General features: G+C 54.0%; 2 protein-coding genes and 1 pseudogene across 2 annotated transcripts; 1 reads left to right on the top strand and 2 right to left on the bottom strand.

Moving 5' to 3' along the window:
• Positions 1-1,069: 1,069 nt before the first annotated feature.
• PRRT4 (proline rich transmembrane protein 4) lies at positions 1,070-16,037 on the top strand. The gene is made up of 3 exons (XM_088651774.1): positions 1,070-1,785; positions 3,201-3,299; positions 13,577-16,037. Exons 1-3 carry the CDS (start codon positions 1,110-1,112, stop codon positions 15,406-15,408), a joined length of 2,607 nt encoding a protein of 868 aa, XP_088507900.1. The 5' UTR covers positions 1,070-1,109; the 3' UTR covers positions 15,409-16,037.
• LOC118091548 (adenylate kinase 8-like) lies at positions 5,966-7,649 on the bottom strand. The gene has a single exon (XM_035128636.3). It carries the CDS (start codon positions 7,530-7,532, stop codon positions 6,093-6,095), a length of 1,440 nt encoding a protein of 479 aa, XP_034984527.1. The 5' UTR covers positions 7,533-7,649; the 3' UTR covers positions 5,966-6,092.
• Positions 12,333-12,566, bottom strand: LOC118091547 (cytochrome c oxidase subunit 6C pseudogene; annotated as a pseudogene).
• Positions 16,038-16,407: the final 370 nt, after the last annotated feature.

Consider the following 16,407-nt stretch of genomic DNA (forward strand, 5'->3'; position numbering starts at 1 on the left):
TGGGCATCTGATGCCCTTTTAAATGTGCTGGGGGTGTGGGGGGGAATCTTGGTTTGTTTTTGTTTTTATTTCTATTATGAATTTTGCGGTTTAGGGAAGTTTTTGATGTTTGACATTTTATCGTGTTTTTCATACAGTGGTACCTCGGTTTACGAACAGCCCTGTTTACGAACGATTCGGCTTACGAACTCCGTGAATCCGGAAGTAGGGTCCCGGTTTGCAAACTTTACCTCGGTCTAAGAACAGAATCCAAATGGTGGAAGGGCACCGGCGGCAGGAGGGCTGAATAGGGAAAGCACGCCTCGGTTTAAGAAGGGTTTCGGTTTAAGAACAGACTTCCGGAACGGATTAAGTTCATAAACCAAGATACCACTGTATTTTGTTGGGAGCTGCCCACAATGGCTGGGGAAACCCAGCCAGGTGGGCATGGTATAAAAAACACTATTATTATTATTATTATTATTATTATTATTATTATTACCACTGTATTTTGTTGGGAGCTTGGCAGGGAGTTGGACTGGATGGCCCTTGTGGTCTCTTCCAACTCTATGATTCTATGATTCTATGGGAGCCGCCCAGAGTGGCTGGGGAGACTCAGCCAGATGGGCGGGGTACAAATAACAAATTATTATTATTATTATTATTATTATTATTATTATTATTATTATTATCATCATCATCATCATCATTATTAATTATTTTTGCCTGCAAAAATGGTTTGATTTTATTTCATAGTTGGGGGGGGAGCCAGAGTTGCTGCGCTTTTTGGGCGGGGATGGTGTGCCTTGCGACAAGGAGTCGGCCAGCCACCCTACAGCTGAGGGGGGCATTTTGGCAGCAGGGAGCCTGCGCATGCCAAAGCCACAGTGTCCCTCCCAGATGTTAAGTGCCACACAGCATTTTTTCACACACACCCCTTGGAGGTGACACCCAGGGCGAACCGCACCCACCTGTCTGTGGCTGCCCACTGTGATGCCAGCCTCGCTGACCCATCGGCCAGATCCAGCCCCCTCTTTGGACGTCCTCCCTCCCTGACCCTCTTTCTCTCCTCTCCATTCTCCAGGTTCTTCCGGAGAGAGGCCGTCGGACGGATCCTGAGACGGAGGCCAATGTGGAGGCTCCTGCACCTCCTCTGCCTGCCCCTTCTGGGCTCCGGGACGCCAGCCGGCCCACGCCAGCCGGCAGGGCTCGGCGACAACAGCTCCAGCCATGGGCTCCAGGCCCCCGGCACGTCTCCGACCCCCCCACCGGTGACCCCCACCCTGCTGCCCAGCCACAGCGAAGCCCCTGGCCTGTCCCTGAACCTGGGGCTCAACTTTAAGATCAAAGTGCGGGGGAAGGGCCGGCCGGGCGAGGGGCCGGCCAGCACGAAGCCCCCCACCCACTCCCAGGTGCCGGGCGCCAGTCACTTCTGGGCAGAGGCCCTGGGGGGCTCCGGGTGGCAGGCTAGCATCCCTGCTGAGGAGCTCCCCCCAGGGCCGGGCGGGTGGGCCTGGGGTGGCCCCCCGGCACACACTGACCCCGACCTCCCGGGATCTGGACCCACCCCTCAGCACCCGCTCGCACTCTGGCCCAGGCTGACGGAGGCAGCCTTGGCTGCTCCCATGGGGGAAGATAGCAAGGAGCTGGAATTCAAGATCGACATTGACCTGACAGCTGGGCTGGGCAAGGAGGGCAGCCTGGCACCCAATGGCAGCAGCAGCGGTGGCACTGCCAGGCGGTACCCACTTCTCCCTGGCCTCCGGGTCGGGATCTCGGAGATTGCCAGCAAACTGGGGGGACCGGGTGAGTATCTGTTGCAAGGCGAGGCTGGTGGAGAGGGAGGGAGGGAGGCCAGCAGTAGAGGGCGCTGGAGGCCATGACTAGTAAGAGGGGTTTCCTTCTAGCTTTGCCCCCATCTTCCTCCTCCCTGCTGAGTTCCTCCAGAGTTAAACTATGGAACTCGCCGCTGCAGGAGGCAGTGACGGCCACCCATTTGGAAAGGCTTTAAAAGAGGGTTGGATAAATTCGTGGGGCAAAGGAGGGTAGTCGAAGGGCTACAATGGCTCTGCTTCTGCTTCTCGGTTACTTAGAGCTGGAGGAGGGGAGAGCTGCTGTTCCGCTCGGATCCCCCTTGCAGGTCCCCCATTGGGAAATCTGGTCAGCCACTGGGAGAGCAGTCTCTGGACTAGATGGGCCCTTGGCCTGATCCTGCAGGCTCTTCTTATGGGTGGCTGGTGCCCTTGGGAGGGGTAGTAAGAATATTAGTAACAAGTATATTTCACAATTTTTAAACAGAACATAGATGATGGAGTCACAAAGAGTACAATTCAATCAAAATTGCATGAACCAAATTAAAACAAGGAGTCATAAAATATCACAGAGGCAAACAAGCCTTTCAATAGAATTTTCTGTTTAAAAATTGTGAAATATACTTGTTACTAATATTCTTATTAGCCGTGTGTTCCCTGTGATTGTTTAGAGTTTGTCTATTTGTGCAACACGGGGGATTTCCTTTTCTACACCTTGGGAGGGGTAGGGCAGGAGGCCAGGAGGCCAACAGTAGGGGGCGCCAGAGAAGAGCCAAGCCGTTATATCTTCCTCCTCCTTGCTGGGTGCAAAATGGCAGGCCGTGCCACCCTCTGGACTGGCTGCAAAGGAGGCAGGGCAGGTGGGGGCTGGCTGGGTTCCAAGAGGGAGGTTGGCGGGACAGCTCCCCGGTCAGCGTAATGAAGCTGCCTCCACGGAGTTTGCCCAAAATGAAGCTGAACGCTGGAAGATGCCAGGGGAACACAAAAGCCGTGCAGATGTTGACTCGCACCTTCCAGTGGTTTGCAGCAGCTGGTCTTCAGAAGCGTCGCGGCCTCCGGCTGAGGAGGGCACAGCAATGCCATCCTGGCTAGGAGCCCTCGACAGCTGTTGGCCATGCCAGGCTCTATCTGAAGCAGCTTCTCCCTCTCCAGCTCGGCTGTGTGGCACAGCCGTCTTTGCCCAGGCCTGCCATGGCGCAGCGGGCGAGAAGCAAAGCCTCTCTTGCGATGGAGCCAGGCAGAGAAGAAAAGCATCTCCTCCGTGGCCAGACAAAGGGGATTCCTGCATTGTAGGGGGTTGGGGTAGCTGAGCCTTGGGGGTCCCTTCCAACACTACGGTTCTTAACGGCGGGACGGAGAGAGGGGAGCGGCGACCCTGAGCCCCTCTCAATTCTCCACTTCTCTCCCCAGGCCTGTTTGGATCCACGCTGCCGCCAGAGCCTCCCGAGTGGAACGCCACAGGAAATGCCGGGGAGCCACCTGGGGGCTCCCACCCGACCCCAGAGCAAGGTGAGAGCGTCAGAGAGGCAGGCAAGGGAAGATGGGAGGGAGAGTTGGTCCCAAGATGCTCACCTGCGCTCCAGGCTCCAAAGGATGGAGGGGCTTGCAGGAGCTTGGTCGATTCGTGGTCAGGGTTGCTGCAGGACAAGGGCTGGCCCAGGGATTAAGAGCCTAAGTAGAGCCTGCAGGATCAGGCCAATGGCCCATCTAGTCCAGCATCCTCTTCCCACAGTGGGTGAATTGTTGCCTGTGAGGAAACCCCCAAGCAGGATTCAAGCGCAAGAGCAGTGCCAGATTTACGTACGAGCTCAACAAGCTCTAGCTTAGGGCCCCGCTCTCTTGGGGCCCCCCAAAAAATTAAAGGGGAAACAATTGGATGTGCATATCCAAAATATAAGAAAAAAACAAATAAAATAAAACCTACATGCAGCAACAGTGTTTAGTGTTGTGTAGGCTCCTAGGATGTAAGTCATGGGCCCCGCCTGCTAGCCTGCTCCCTAAAAAATATCCCTGGTTTGCTCCTTTGTGTATTTAGGGTGCCTGCATTCTGCATGGACTGGTTGCAGGGCAACATGGGCAAACAGCTTTAGATACCTATTAGGTCCATCAATGACCATATAGCATATATTCAACACAAAAAACAGCAACAATTTGTTGTTGACAAAGGACGGCAGGACATATAAGGGGCCCCATGACTTTCAGTAGATTAAAGGTAAAGGTAAAGGGACCCCTGACCATTAGGTCCAGTCGCGGACTCTGGGGTTGCAGCGCTCATCTTGCGTTATTGGCCGAGGGAGCCGGGGTACAGCTTCCGGGTCATGTGGCCAGCATGAATAACATGGGCGTACCCAGCGCGGGGCAGGGGGGCAGTTGCCCCTCCTAGAAGCAGGGCCGGTGCAGCCGTGGGCAAGAGCGGCGCTGCCGGCGGGGCTGGTGGGCAGAGGTGGAGGCGGAGCACAGCCCGGCGAAGCGCGAGTTCGGCGTTCCCACCCACCGCGCCCGTCCTCCAGCAAGGCCAAGCACGGCGGGGACCCAGAGAGCACAACGGGAAGCTGGTGGGTGCGGTGGGCAGGAACGTTGAACTCGCGCTCCACCGGGCTGTCCTCCACCTCCGCCTCTGCCCACCAGCCCCGCCGGCAGCGCCGCTCTTAACCACGGCTGCACCGGCCCTGCTTCTAGGAGGGGCAACTGCCCCCCTGCCCCGCGCTGGGTACACTCTGCTGGGTTGCTCTGTAGCCCTGCCCACGTCCCCACTTTGTGGTCCCTCCCCTCCCATGCTTTGGCCCCACCCCTTGCCCCCCGTAGTTTTGATCCTGGGTACGCCCCTGATGACTAAGCCGCTTCTGATGAACCAGAGCAGTGCACGGAAACGCCATTTACCTTCCCGCCGGAGTGGTACCTATTTATCTACTTGCACTTTGATGTGCTTTCGAACTGCTAGGTTGGCAGGAGCTGGGACTGAGCAATGGGAGCTCACCCCCTCATGGGGATTCGAACCGCCAACCTTCTGATCGGCAAGCCCTAAGCTCAGTAGCTTAGGGCCTCATCAAACCTCCATCTGGCCCTTCACAAGAGCAACTCTCCCCTCCTGTGGCTTCCAGGAAATGGTTTTCAGAAGCACCGCCCCCTCCAACTGTGGAGAACAGAACAGAGCCAAAATCTGACTCACAGCCAGAATCTTTCTCATCCTCTTTTCAAGCCAACCAGCTTGGTGGCCATCGCTGCCTCCTACTGGAGGGAGTTCCATAGTTTAGCACAGGCATCCCCAAACTTCAGCCCTCCAGATGTTTTGGACTACAATTCCCATCATCCCTGACCACTGGTCCTCTTAGCTAGGGATCATGGGAGTTGTAGGCCAAAACATCTGGAGGGCTGCAGTTTGGGGGTGCCTGGTTTAGCAGACGTCAACCTTTAGAGTAAGGTTACCAGAGGTCCCCGCTTCCCGGGGACAGTCCCCGGATTTACAAATCAGTCCTCATACAAAATCCTATCATTCCTATTGAAGTTGAAAAGTGTCCCCGGATTCATTGAAAAAAATCTGGTAACCTTACTTTAGAGCAGATCACTACAAGATTTGTCTCAGAAATTTTTACACATCACTTGGGAAGACAGGCGAACTAATGCCAGGATACTGGAAAAAGCAAAAATCACCAGTGTCAAAGCGATGATTCTTCAACATCAACTTCGCTTTGGATGCCTGATGATCGTCTTCCAAAGCAGCTACTCTATTCCAAACTTGCAAATGGAAAGCGTAATGCTGGTGGTCAACAAAAGAGGTTTAAAGACTGTCTCAAGGCAAATATTTTAAAATGAAGTAAAAACACTGACAAGTGGGAAACACTGGCCTGCGAATGCTCCAGTTGTCATGGGCTTTGAAGACACTTGAACTCAGGACGCAAGGGAGAAACATGCTAAGAGGAAGGCACACTTGGCAAATCCACACCATGATCAACTCCCGCCCAGAAACCTATGTCCCCACTGTGGATGGATGTGCGGCTCCAGAATTGGCCTCCACAGTCACTTACGGACTCGCTGTTAAAACCGTGTTTGTGGAAGACAATCTTACTCGGCTACGAGGGATTGAAGAAGAAGAAGAAGAAGAAGAAGAAGAAGAAGAAGAAGAAGAAGAAGAAGAAGAAGAAGAAAGAACACCCTGGAAACTTCCAGAAACAAGTTCCAACTTGAAGCCAAAATACTTTTATTCTTTTAACTCTACAAATATCCCCTTCCCCTCCGCCGCCCCACTGAACCTGCCCGGCTGCTCTCTCCCATGGTGCAAGACTTGCCGGCATCTGGCATCGCTCACTTCCTCTGGACGGGCAGTGGCCTGACCAGGAAGCTCTCGATGTGCTCAAAAATGGTGTAGGGGTCCTGGTCAGCGTTCAGGAAGATGGCGTCCTCGTAGTACTCCTCCAGGTCTGTCACCTGCCGGTTGTAGATGTCTGCCTTCTTCTCCACCAGGCTGGGAGCGTCCTTGGGGTTCCGCCTCAGGCGCTGGTGCACATCCTCGTTGGCCGGAGGCTTGAAGATGGTGTGGTACCTCTCCCCCGAGACAGGGTCGGTGGCCCGCTGGCAGATGCGCTGCAAGGCCACCTCGGTGGGCAGGTTGAGGAAGAAGACCCGGTTGGGCTCGAAACCCGTGTGCCGGAAGAGGTCCGCCTGGTCCACGTCGCGGGGGAAGCCGTGCAGCACCCAGCCGTTGGTCAGGCAGTCCTGCTCAGACAGCCGGTCCTTCAGGACGCTCAGAGCGATGGTGTCTCTCACAGGGTAGCCGCTCTCAAAGAAGGGCTTGATGAGGTCACCCACCGCCGTCTTGGCGGCCACCTTTTCCCGTAGCAAGTCGCCAAAGAAGATGTTGACCAGCCCGTACTTCTGGGCCAGCAGAGCGGCCTGCAGGCTCTTGCCACAGCCGGGTGGACCCAGGAGCAGCACTCGGGGACTGAAGGGGGCATCCGAGTACGGGCGGCTCTGCACGAAATTCAGAACCTGGGCAAAGACGTCCACGCAGGGCTGGTCAGCATTGATGGCCTTGTGGCACCCCTCGTACGCCTGGATGATGCCGGGCAGGTTGCGGTGGCTCTCCAGGAGGCGCTTGGCCGTGGCTGGCGCCGAGACGCCCTCCGGCCTCACCAGGCGCTTTTGGACGGAGAAGTCGACCGGCCAGTCGAAGGTGGTGTGGTAGACCTCCTGGGTGAGTGGGTCCAGCAGCTTGCCCAGGTTCCTCTCCATCAACACGGTGTCTGGTGCGGAGAGGACCACCACATGCCGGGGGGCGATGCCCGTGGACTGCAGCATCAGAGCCTGGTCCCTTGTCTCGGGGAAACCGTCCAGCACCCAGCCCAGCTTGATGCAGTCCACGTCGTTCAAGCGCTCCTCCAGGAGGGCGGCCCACAGATCGTTGGGGATGTGCTTCTTTTGATCCCGTAAGGCCATGGCCTCGCTGGATCTCTTGAGAAGCTTGCTGCGCAGGAGGTCCTGCGGACAGAGGTACGTGGCACTCAGGTGCTTGCAGATCCAGCGGGAGATGGTCGTCTTCCCAGAGGCCGGAGGCCCCACGACGAAGATCTTGGGCACGTCGTCGTTGTCCCTCTTCAGGTGGGCAATCATGAAGTCGATGGGGTTCTCAGGCTGATACACCAGGAGGTCCTCCATCAGGCTTTGCATGAGCTGGAAGATGTTGTGTTTCTCAGCGTAAACGGCCATCGCCGGAGGGACTTGGTGGGGCTTGGTTGTGACGTCCATCTCTCCCTGCTGGCGCCACTGGAGCAGAAAGGCAGGTTCTCAAGCAGGTGTTGTGTTCCGAGGTCGCCCAGCAGCGACTGGTGATGTCACCATCCATAAAAGCGGAACCCGGAACGACGCACAGCCCTCGGAGCGCAGAGCCACCCTGAGCGCAGCTTGGCTACTGTTTTCATTGATTAGGACCAAGTAGCAATTTATCCTACTTGCTGAGGACAGGTGCCAGCAGGGCCGGCTCTACGGCCAGGCTGGGTGGCGCAGGGCGTCACGGCGCCGGCCCGCCAGAGAGGGCGCCACACAGCCGCGCCTGCCCACCTGTTGGCTGCTCCGTCGCGCAGCAAGCCCGCGCGCCCGCCCATCGCGCAGCAGCGTCCTCGGCGGCCGCGCTGCGCGCTGAAGCCAGCCGCCCGCCCGCCCGCCGCGCTGGAAAACGGGGCGGCGGAGGGTTCCGTCGCACCACGGCGCCAGGGCACCAAAGGTGCTTAAGACGGCCCTGGGTGCCAGTTTAGTTTTTAGTTGCTGATATTCCAAGAGTTGTTTTCATTAAAAAGATTTTGTTAAAGCCGTTTTGTAATACAGCAAGAGAAATTCCTCTAAATAAAAACAAAAGCAATGAGAGAAAGAGAAAACACCAAAGGAAAAACCCCAAAATAGCAGGAGAGAAGAAAAATAAAAATCATTTTTCGTCTGTCAGTGACATAAAAGAAATTGTTCAGGATATTCACTCTAGAATGGCAACCTACTGATCAGCTTTCTAGTAGGCAATATTTACCCAAATGGATTGATTCATTTTCATTTTTACACAAAAAGTCCAAAAGGGGTTCTTCTATTATTATTATTATTATTATTATTATTATTATTATTATTATTATTATTTTCAGCAATAGTTTTTCTCTCCAGTAACTTCAACAACCATTACTCCATATTAAACAATAATAAATCTTTCCATCTTTGTCCCTACAAGACTCTCTGCATTTCCATTTCCTGTTGTATTTGGCACAGTTTTCCATCTTGATTTTTTTGGGGAAAGGCTCTGCCATTAATGCTCCTCCCATTCTGTTTTCAAGAAAAGCGCCAGAGGCTTGATAGCTTTCCCTTCTAAATTCACTCCAATTTTTACACAGAGTCCTCCTTTTATCTCTGCTGGCTCAGGGTGCCTTTTCATATAGCCATCCATGGAACACCTGTGTGAAGGACCTCTAAACAAATAAGAAACCCGGGAATGGTAGTTTGCTATGGTTTCTGGGATTTGGAAATCCTGCAAGTGATGGATTACAGTTCCCATGATTCTTTTGGGGGAGGGGGACATGCTTTAAAGCAGGCATCCCCAAACTTCGGCCCTCCAGATGTTTTGGACTACAATTCCCATCTTCCCTGACCACTGGTCCTGCTAGCTAGGGATCATGGGAGTTGTAGGCCAAAATATCTGGAGGGCCACAGTTTGGGGATGCCTGCTTTAAAGAGATGATATTTGTTGTTGGTCCAGGAAGAGCAGGAGCCTGGAGCTCAGGGAGCAGAACTGAGAGCCGGGGTGTGTGTGTGTGTTTGCTCCGGCTCCTGTGTGCTTAGGAGAGGCCCAGGGCCTCTGCAAACAGCGCCCGGCGGGGGCCTTTGTTGCTCCAGATGAGGCCTCCCACCTCCTGGCTGACCTCCCATCTCAGCTCCCTTGAAAAGGGCTGTATTGCAGGAGACTTTGTGCAAATATCAGAAGTATCCCAGGACCACAGATTCAGGGGGTCAACCCCATCCCCTTCTGCCAGGTCGGTTGGGGTGGATTTACTCAGCCTGCAGAGGGGCTGATTCTCCAGTTGTCCTTGCCCACCTGCAATAGCTCCCCCCCACATGCTTCCCACCCCCCATGTTTCAGGCCAAATGGGAATCCTTTCTTCCTATCTGAATTCCTTCCCAATAATCCTTCCCAGTGAGAGGCAGTGAGAGATTTTACTTTCTTGGGCTCCTTGATCACTGCAGATGGTGACAGCAGTCACGAAATTAAAAGACGCCTGCTTCTTGGGAGAAAAGCAATGACAAACCTAGACAGCATCTTAAAAAGCAGAGACATCACCTTGCCGACAAAGGTCCGTATAGTTAAAGCTATGGTTTTCCCAGTAGTGATGGATGGAAGTGAGAGCTGAACCATAAAGAATACTGATCGCCGGAGAATTGATGCTTTTGAATTATGGTGCTGGAGGAGACTCTTGAGAGTCCCATGGACTGCTAGAAGATCAAACCTATCCATTCTTAAGGAAATCAGCCCTGAGTGCTCCCTGGAAGGACAGATCGTGAAGCTGAGGCTCCAAGACTTTGGCCACCTCATGAGAAGAGAAGACTCCCTGGAAATGACCCTGATGTTGGGAAAGACGGAGGGCACTAGGAGAAGGGGACAACAGAGGACGAGATGGTTGGACGGTGTTCTCGAAGCTACGAACATGAGTTTGACCAAACTGCGGGAGGCAGTGGAAGACAGGAGTGCCTGGTGTGCTCTGGTCCAGGGGGTCACAAAGAGTCGGACACGACTAAACGACTAAACAGTCCTTCCCTTTGAGCCCTTAAAGGGTCTCTTCAAATGCAAATCTTCAAAACAAGCCATTAGTATTGTTGTAAGAATTTTAAGGTTATATATATAATAATTGCTCCTAAACATGTACATGAATGTACAGGCACATGTCTGAAGCAGCACAGGAAGACAGGCCTGACTGACCCCATTTGGACTCTCTCTAACCAGGTGTTTCTCTGCAAGGAGAGAAGGGGGGTGGTGAAGGAACTTTCTCATTGTCTCAAGGATTAAAGTGATTTCCATCTCAAAGGAATGGCCAGGCTGCCCAGGAAAAGGCAAACTAAGAACTTTGTTAAATTAATAAGTTGCATAGTAAACAGGATAGACAGGATTTCATGTTAATGCCTCCTCACACCCAACCGCTTACCAACAATACTTGCATTTACATATCCTTAAATTCAGGGACATCTCCAGAACAATCAGGGTGCCATTTCCAGAAGATTCACAGATAAAGCTCACAAGTACCAGTACTCTGTTTACTGAAAATGTTAATCTCCCCCTCCCGCCTTTTTTTGCTCCATCCACTTACATGTACAGCCAAAGGTATATAAGGGGAAATGTTCTTTTGTTCAGGGTCTCTCTTGCCATCTTTGCTATGGGGGAACCTCTGTTATAACAGAACTCTCTTTTTTAAATAAAGATCACGCTTTGCTTTACAAGCCCTGGGTTTTGGTCTTTGTCATTTTATCCCGACCAAAAGGAGCCTAGGTCTATCTGCTCCTTAGAGGATTTCAGGCCTCCTTATGAGGCTGATCCCCTTTAAGGGAATTTATTAATTTTGCAACAGTATGGAAGAAGAAAGACCACCAGTGCCGAAGCGATGATTCTTCAACATCAACTTAGTTGGACTGGCCATGTTGTGCGGATGCCTGATGATCGTCTTCCAAAGCAGCTACTCTACTCTGAACTTAAAAATGGAAAGTGTAATGCTGATGGTCAACAAAAGAGGTTTAAAGACTGTCTCAAGGCAAATCTTTAAAAAATGTAGTATGAACATCGACAACTGGGAAACCCTGGCCTGCGAGCGCTCCAGTTGGAGAACAGCCTTTAGCAAAGGTGTCCTGGGCTTTGAAGACACTTGAACTCAGGACACAGGGGAGAAGCACGGTAAGAGGAAGGCACGCTTGGCAAATCCACACCATGATCAACTCCTGCCCAGAAACTGCTTCGGAGCTGAGCTGACCAGTGGGGAAGGTCCTGTCCTCTGCCTCAGGGCATTCGCCGCACACCCAACCAGCGGTGCAACCTCTGTAGATGGCTGGGTGGTCAGCTTCCCCCCCCCCGCCAGAGTGGAGCTGTTTGGTGCCTTCAAAAAGCCCTCTGGTGCCCCTTGCAGCCCTTTGGGGGGGCAGGAATTTGTGGGTACCTGCAGTTACGGCGTGGAGCCAGGGTGGTGTCTTTTCTCGGGGTCAGACCATTGTACAGGTCCAGCACATATGAAAGAACGTTCCCTCTGCCTGTTTTGTTTTGTTTAACTGAAGTACTTAATTTAATGATCAACAACATCTTTAAGCAGAGGCTTGACAGGCATATGTCAAGAATGCTTTGATGGTGTTTCCTGCTTGGCAGGGGGTTGGACTGGATGGCCCTTGTGGTCTCTTCCAACTCTACGATTCTATGAACATTACAGCATGATCAACACCCTTTATGTATAAGCTAGACAAGCTATAGCTTAGGGCCCTACTCTCTTGGGGGCCTCCCAAAAATTTAAAGGGGGAAAAAACTGGATGTACATTTCCAAAATAGAAGATAAAAAACAAATAAGATAAAACCTACATTGTGTTGTGAAGGCTCCTATGTAAGTCATGGGCCCTGCCTGCTAGCCTGCTCCCTAAAATATCCCTGGTTTACTCCTTTCTATATATGTTGTTGTTTAGTCGTGTCCGACTCTTCATGACCCCATGGACCAGAGCACGCCAGGCACTCCTGTCTTCCACTGCCTCCCGCAGTTTGGTCAAACTTTCTATATATAGGGTGCCTACATTCTGCACGGACTGGTTGCAAATGGCTTTAGATACCCATTAAGTCCATAAATGACCATATAGCATATATTCAACACAAAAAAACAGTGACAATTTGTTGTTGGCAAAGGACAGCTGGACATATCAAGGGCCCCATGACTTCAGGAGCTGAGGGCTTCATCCCACCTCAATCCGGCCCTGTCAACACCAAAGTGGATCACAAGGAATAGTTCGATGAAACAGTGATGTTCACTTGTCAGGTATCCGGGGGGGGGGGGCTCATGATCAATTGGGTGGTGCACTTTTAAACCCCCCAGCTTTTCTCATGGCCTCATACTCCTTCATGACATCATAGGTTTTATAGAACTGAGCATATGCCCTTTTCCTTGGTTCAGCCACACCAAACTTGTATTCAGCTGCACATCCTACTGAAAAAAGGAAAGCCACTCGAATGTGTTTTCTCAGACGACTGGCCAGGAGGTCTCTCCTCTGGGGTTTGGGCAGCAAAGCAGAAGACATGGGGATGTTTTACACCTTCAGCACTTCTCTGATTCTGTCTTGTACATCTTAACAAGCCTACTCGGAATTAAATACCACCTGTGAATCATTTTCAGGTAGTTCTCCTTCAAAGAATAAGCAAAATAAAAAAATTCCTTCAGTAGCACCTTAAAGACCAACTAACTTAGTTGGTCTTTAAGGTGCTACTGAAGGAATTTTTTTATTTTGCTTCGACTCAGACCAACACGGCTACCTACCTGTAACTAGTTCAAAGAATAACACGCTGTAAATTTCAAGTCACTTTTCCAGAGTTTTCCCCGGAGGTTAAAATCTATATTGTGTCCTATATCTATTGCCCAGTGTGTCACTGAGGCTTTAACAAGCTCATCTTTTGTTTCCCAATCTAATAACAGATTGTACATTTTAGACAAAAGTTTTTATTTGTTTTACAGAAGTTCTTTTTCAAATTGTGAGCTTTGGTCGAAAAAACCATTTTCCCTGTCTATTTTAAACATTTCATGTAACTGATGAGATTGTAACAAATCCGTAACATGGCTACTTACATTTTCCATTGATTTTCCATTGATTTCAGGTAAAATGCAGCAATTCCTTGTAAGTCACCCACTGTCTATCCATATTAACTCTCTTAATAGTAATGGCCTCAATAGGAGATAGCCATAAAGGTGTTTTCCTTTCCAGCAGATCTTTATATTTCTCCCAAACTTTATACAGATTCTTCCTAAGGATGTGGATCATAAAACTTTTATAAATTTTTGGCTTCCCATAGCAGAGACATTCATGCCAGCCAAATTTAAAATCATGACCTTCTAAGCCCAGGATGTCTGCATTATCCAATATACTGTAATCCACTCTTTTAACTAACACAAACAGGCTGTCTCATAATACATTTGCAGGTCTGGCTGTTTCCTTCCGTCCTTTGGGTGGGATCCAAGATGGGGCTTTCAGGGGCTTGCCTCCGGTGAACAAACCAACCTCTCAGTCCGCCCCCTTTTCTCCTTCTCCCCACATAGGTCCTGAATCCAGCAGCCTCTCTGCATCTCCAGGCAGCGAAGGGGCTTTCGTGGCTCTGCCAGGCTGCCCACCTGACCTCCTGAATGACTGTGGTTCACCGCTGCCTGACCCTGGCTCACCCCCAGCCTCCTCGCTGCTCTCGCCGGCCCTGCCCCTCTTTGTGCCGCTGCATGCCGACTGGGATGTGGCCCTGGCAGAGTGGGGCCTGGCCTGGGAGGCTCATGTCTACGGGGCGGGCTCCCTCTTTGCCCTCCTGGCCCTCCTCTCTCTGCTGGGCCTGCTGGGCCTCCCTTGCCGCTGCCCTGCTGGCTGCAAGACCCTGGCGCTGCTGCAGCTGCTGCTGCTGGGGGCAGGCGGCGGGCGGGCTGCCCTCCTCCTGGGCGACGCCTGTGGGCACCTCAAGCTGCTGCCCGCCTTTGCCCTGCGGCTGCTGCACGACCTGGCCCTGCCCTGCCTGACCTCGGCCCTGGCCGCCGCCCTGCTGCTGCTTTCACGCCGTGCCCGCCTGGAGCACTCCTCGCCCTCCAGTCTGCGCCACCCCTGCTTGCTGGCTGCCCTGGTCCTGCTCCACTTCTCAGTGGCCACTGGGGCTGTTCTGGCCACCGACCTCCTCCACCAGCTGCCCTTCCTGCTCCTGGCTTCGCGAGGTGTCTTCGCCCTCCTGGCCGCCCTGCTCTCCGTCTCCTTCCTCATCTTCCACTGCAGGGCGCGAGTCGACGGCGCACAGATCTACGACCTCAAGAGCGCCACACAGCCAGCCTGCCGCTGCCCCTTCGCTGACACTTGCCAGTGGAGGCGGGCTGCCCACACTGCCCTCCCGGCCGCCTTCTTTGGGCTGCTGAGCGCCAGCCTGCACACCTACGCCATCCTGCACGCCCTGGGCTACGGCCTGCGCCCCCAGCTCTTTGGGCCCTGGCCCTGGTGGGGCCTGCAGCTGGCCTGCCGCGTCTGCGAGGCAGGCATGGGGCTGCCCTTGGCCTTCCTGGGGCTGTACGCCACCTTCTGTTCCTCTCCGGCCAGCGGTCCGCCCTGCTGCGCCCGGTGTTGCTGCCTCTCTGCGGACCCCGCTGCTGCCAAGGCCCAGCTCCTGCCCAACAACTTCCCGTGGGCATTGTCGCAGCACGAGAAGCTGGTGGTCTGCGACACCATCGCCCGCAGCGAGTCTGACTACCTCCCGCTTTACGCCCTGCCTGCCGGGGAGGCCGACGACGCCAAAGCCGTCTCCGTGCTCAGCGTGGCCGTAGAGGCTGGCGACCCCACAGCAGATTTCCAGCCCCCCTCGCCCATCGACCTCCGGCGCAGCATCGATGAAGCTCTGTGCAGCGAGGGGCTCTTCCTCCAAGATGGGGGCTCTCCGTACGCCCCCTCCAGCACCCTGTCGCTCAGCCTGGCCCGGGAGCAGTCTGCAGAGAGCGAGCTCTACCGCACGGCCTCCTGCCTGGAGCTGGTGCCTGCCCGTTCCTGGGGGGCTGGCGGGGAGGGGGCCAGCGGAGCCACCACCGCCGCCTCTTCGTCCCCGGAGCCTTGGGGGGGCGGCGAGGGCGGAAGCAGCACCTGCTCCACCTGCCCCTACAGACACTCTACGGACGACACATCTCTCGTGCTCAGCTCCAGCCCCGGGAAAAGCCCCCCACGGGTCTCGCCAGCCTGCGGGAGCCCCCCGCCTACGGGCCGCCCAAGCTGGCCCCAGGCGCCTGTCTCCCAGGAGTCCCTGGTGTCGTCGTCTTCGGGGCCCCGGGGGCCACACGCGGCCCTCCTGCAGGAGGAGTTCATGGACGTCTGCCGCCAAATCGACGCCCTCAGCACCAGCAGCGACACCATAGACTTGTAAGCGTGCCTGGGCGGAGGGAGGGGAGGCTGACCCTTGACCCCCCCCCCAAAAAGGCACCTGCAATTCTCATCGGGAGCTGCGGTGGGGCAGGTGCTGCCCTTGCTCCCCTAGAGAGAGCCCTGCCACTCTCCCCACAGTCGCCGACTTTGCATGGGTCAGGAATTTTGGTGTGGCTGAGCATGGGGGAGGGGGGTTGCTGCTCTTGTTTGCTCTGCTCCCTCCACCCCCCAAGGGGAAGGAAAGACCAACGGAAATCCCTGCTGGGGCACAGCCATCGGCGTACGCAATGCTCCCTGCCGCCATTGCCCCCCCCCGCCCCCAACCTTTGTCCTCCTCTGGTCTGCTGAGGCCTCAGTGTTACGGTAGAAAAGACCCTGCCCCACATTTCCTCCTCCTCCTCTCCAGACTTGCTTTCCCGTCCCATAATGGTGGGAGCAGCTGCCCTCCAGCAAGAGTTTGTTCCCTTTAGTAGCGATGAAAGAGGATGTCTTGCCTTGTTCCGTGGTGCCGTCGACTTAAGAAGCAAAGGAAGCAGGTGAGGACCACCCCCCTCCTCACCGGGGCTGGGGGAGGGAGCAGGGAAAGTGAGAAAGAGAGTTTTAACCTTTATTTATCAATAAAAGAGTTTTATGGAGACACGTGTCTGGGTTTCCTCTTTGGGGAGCACAACGGAGATTCACCTCCAAGTTCTGCATTGCAAAGGGTTGGACTGGATGACCCTGGGGTCCCCATCCGACGCTATGGGACTGTGGTTCTGTGCCGCCTGGTCCCCCAGTGCTGGAGCTGCCTTATGCTGAGCCAGACCCTTGGGCCTATCTAGCTTGGTTCTTCCCGCACGGACGGGCAGAGGCTCCCCAGGGTTTCGCTCTAGCCCTGCTTGGAGCCAGAGTCGTACCTAGGCTCCCTTGCACCCTTGGGAAGGAGCTGTATCGGCACCTCCAGAGGCAGGAGAGACCATGGACCAGAAACCCAAAAAAGTTGGCTTTCCGTCACCTTTGT

This window comes from Zootoca vivipara, chromosome 9 (genome assembly GCF_965207765.1).
Source record: "Zootoca vivipara chromosome 9, rZooViv2.hap1.1, whole genome shotgun sequence".
NCBI lineage: Eukaryota > Metazoa > Chordata > Lepidosauria > Squamata > Lacertidae > Zootoca > Zootoca vivipara.

What these genes read in the sequence shown, in the direction of transcription:
- PRRT4 (XM_088651774.1), top strand. Translation starts at nt 1,110, where the DNA reads ATGTGGAGGCTCCTGCACCTCCTCTGCCTGCCCCTTCTGGGCTCCGGG. An exon ending in CAGCAAACTGGGGGGACCGG is followed by an intron (nt 1,786 to 3,200) that starts GTGAGTATCTGT and finishes TTCTCTCCCCAG; the next exon opens with GCCTGTTTGGATCCACGCTG. An exon ending in CCACCCGACCCCAGAGCAAG is followed by an intron (nt 3,300 to 13,576) that starts GTGAGAGCGTCA and finishes CTCCCCACATAG; the next exon opens with GTCCTGAATCCAGCAGCCTC.
- LOC118091548 (XM_035128636.3), bottom strand. Translation starts at nt 7,532, where the DNA reads ATGGACGTCACAACCAAGCCCCACCAAGTCCCTCCGGCGATGGCCGTT.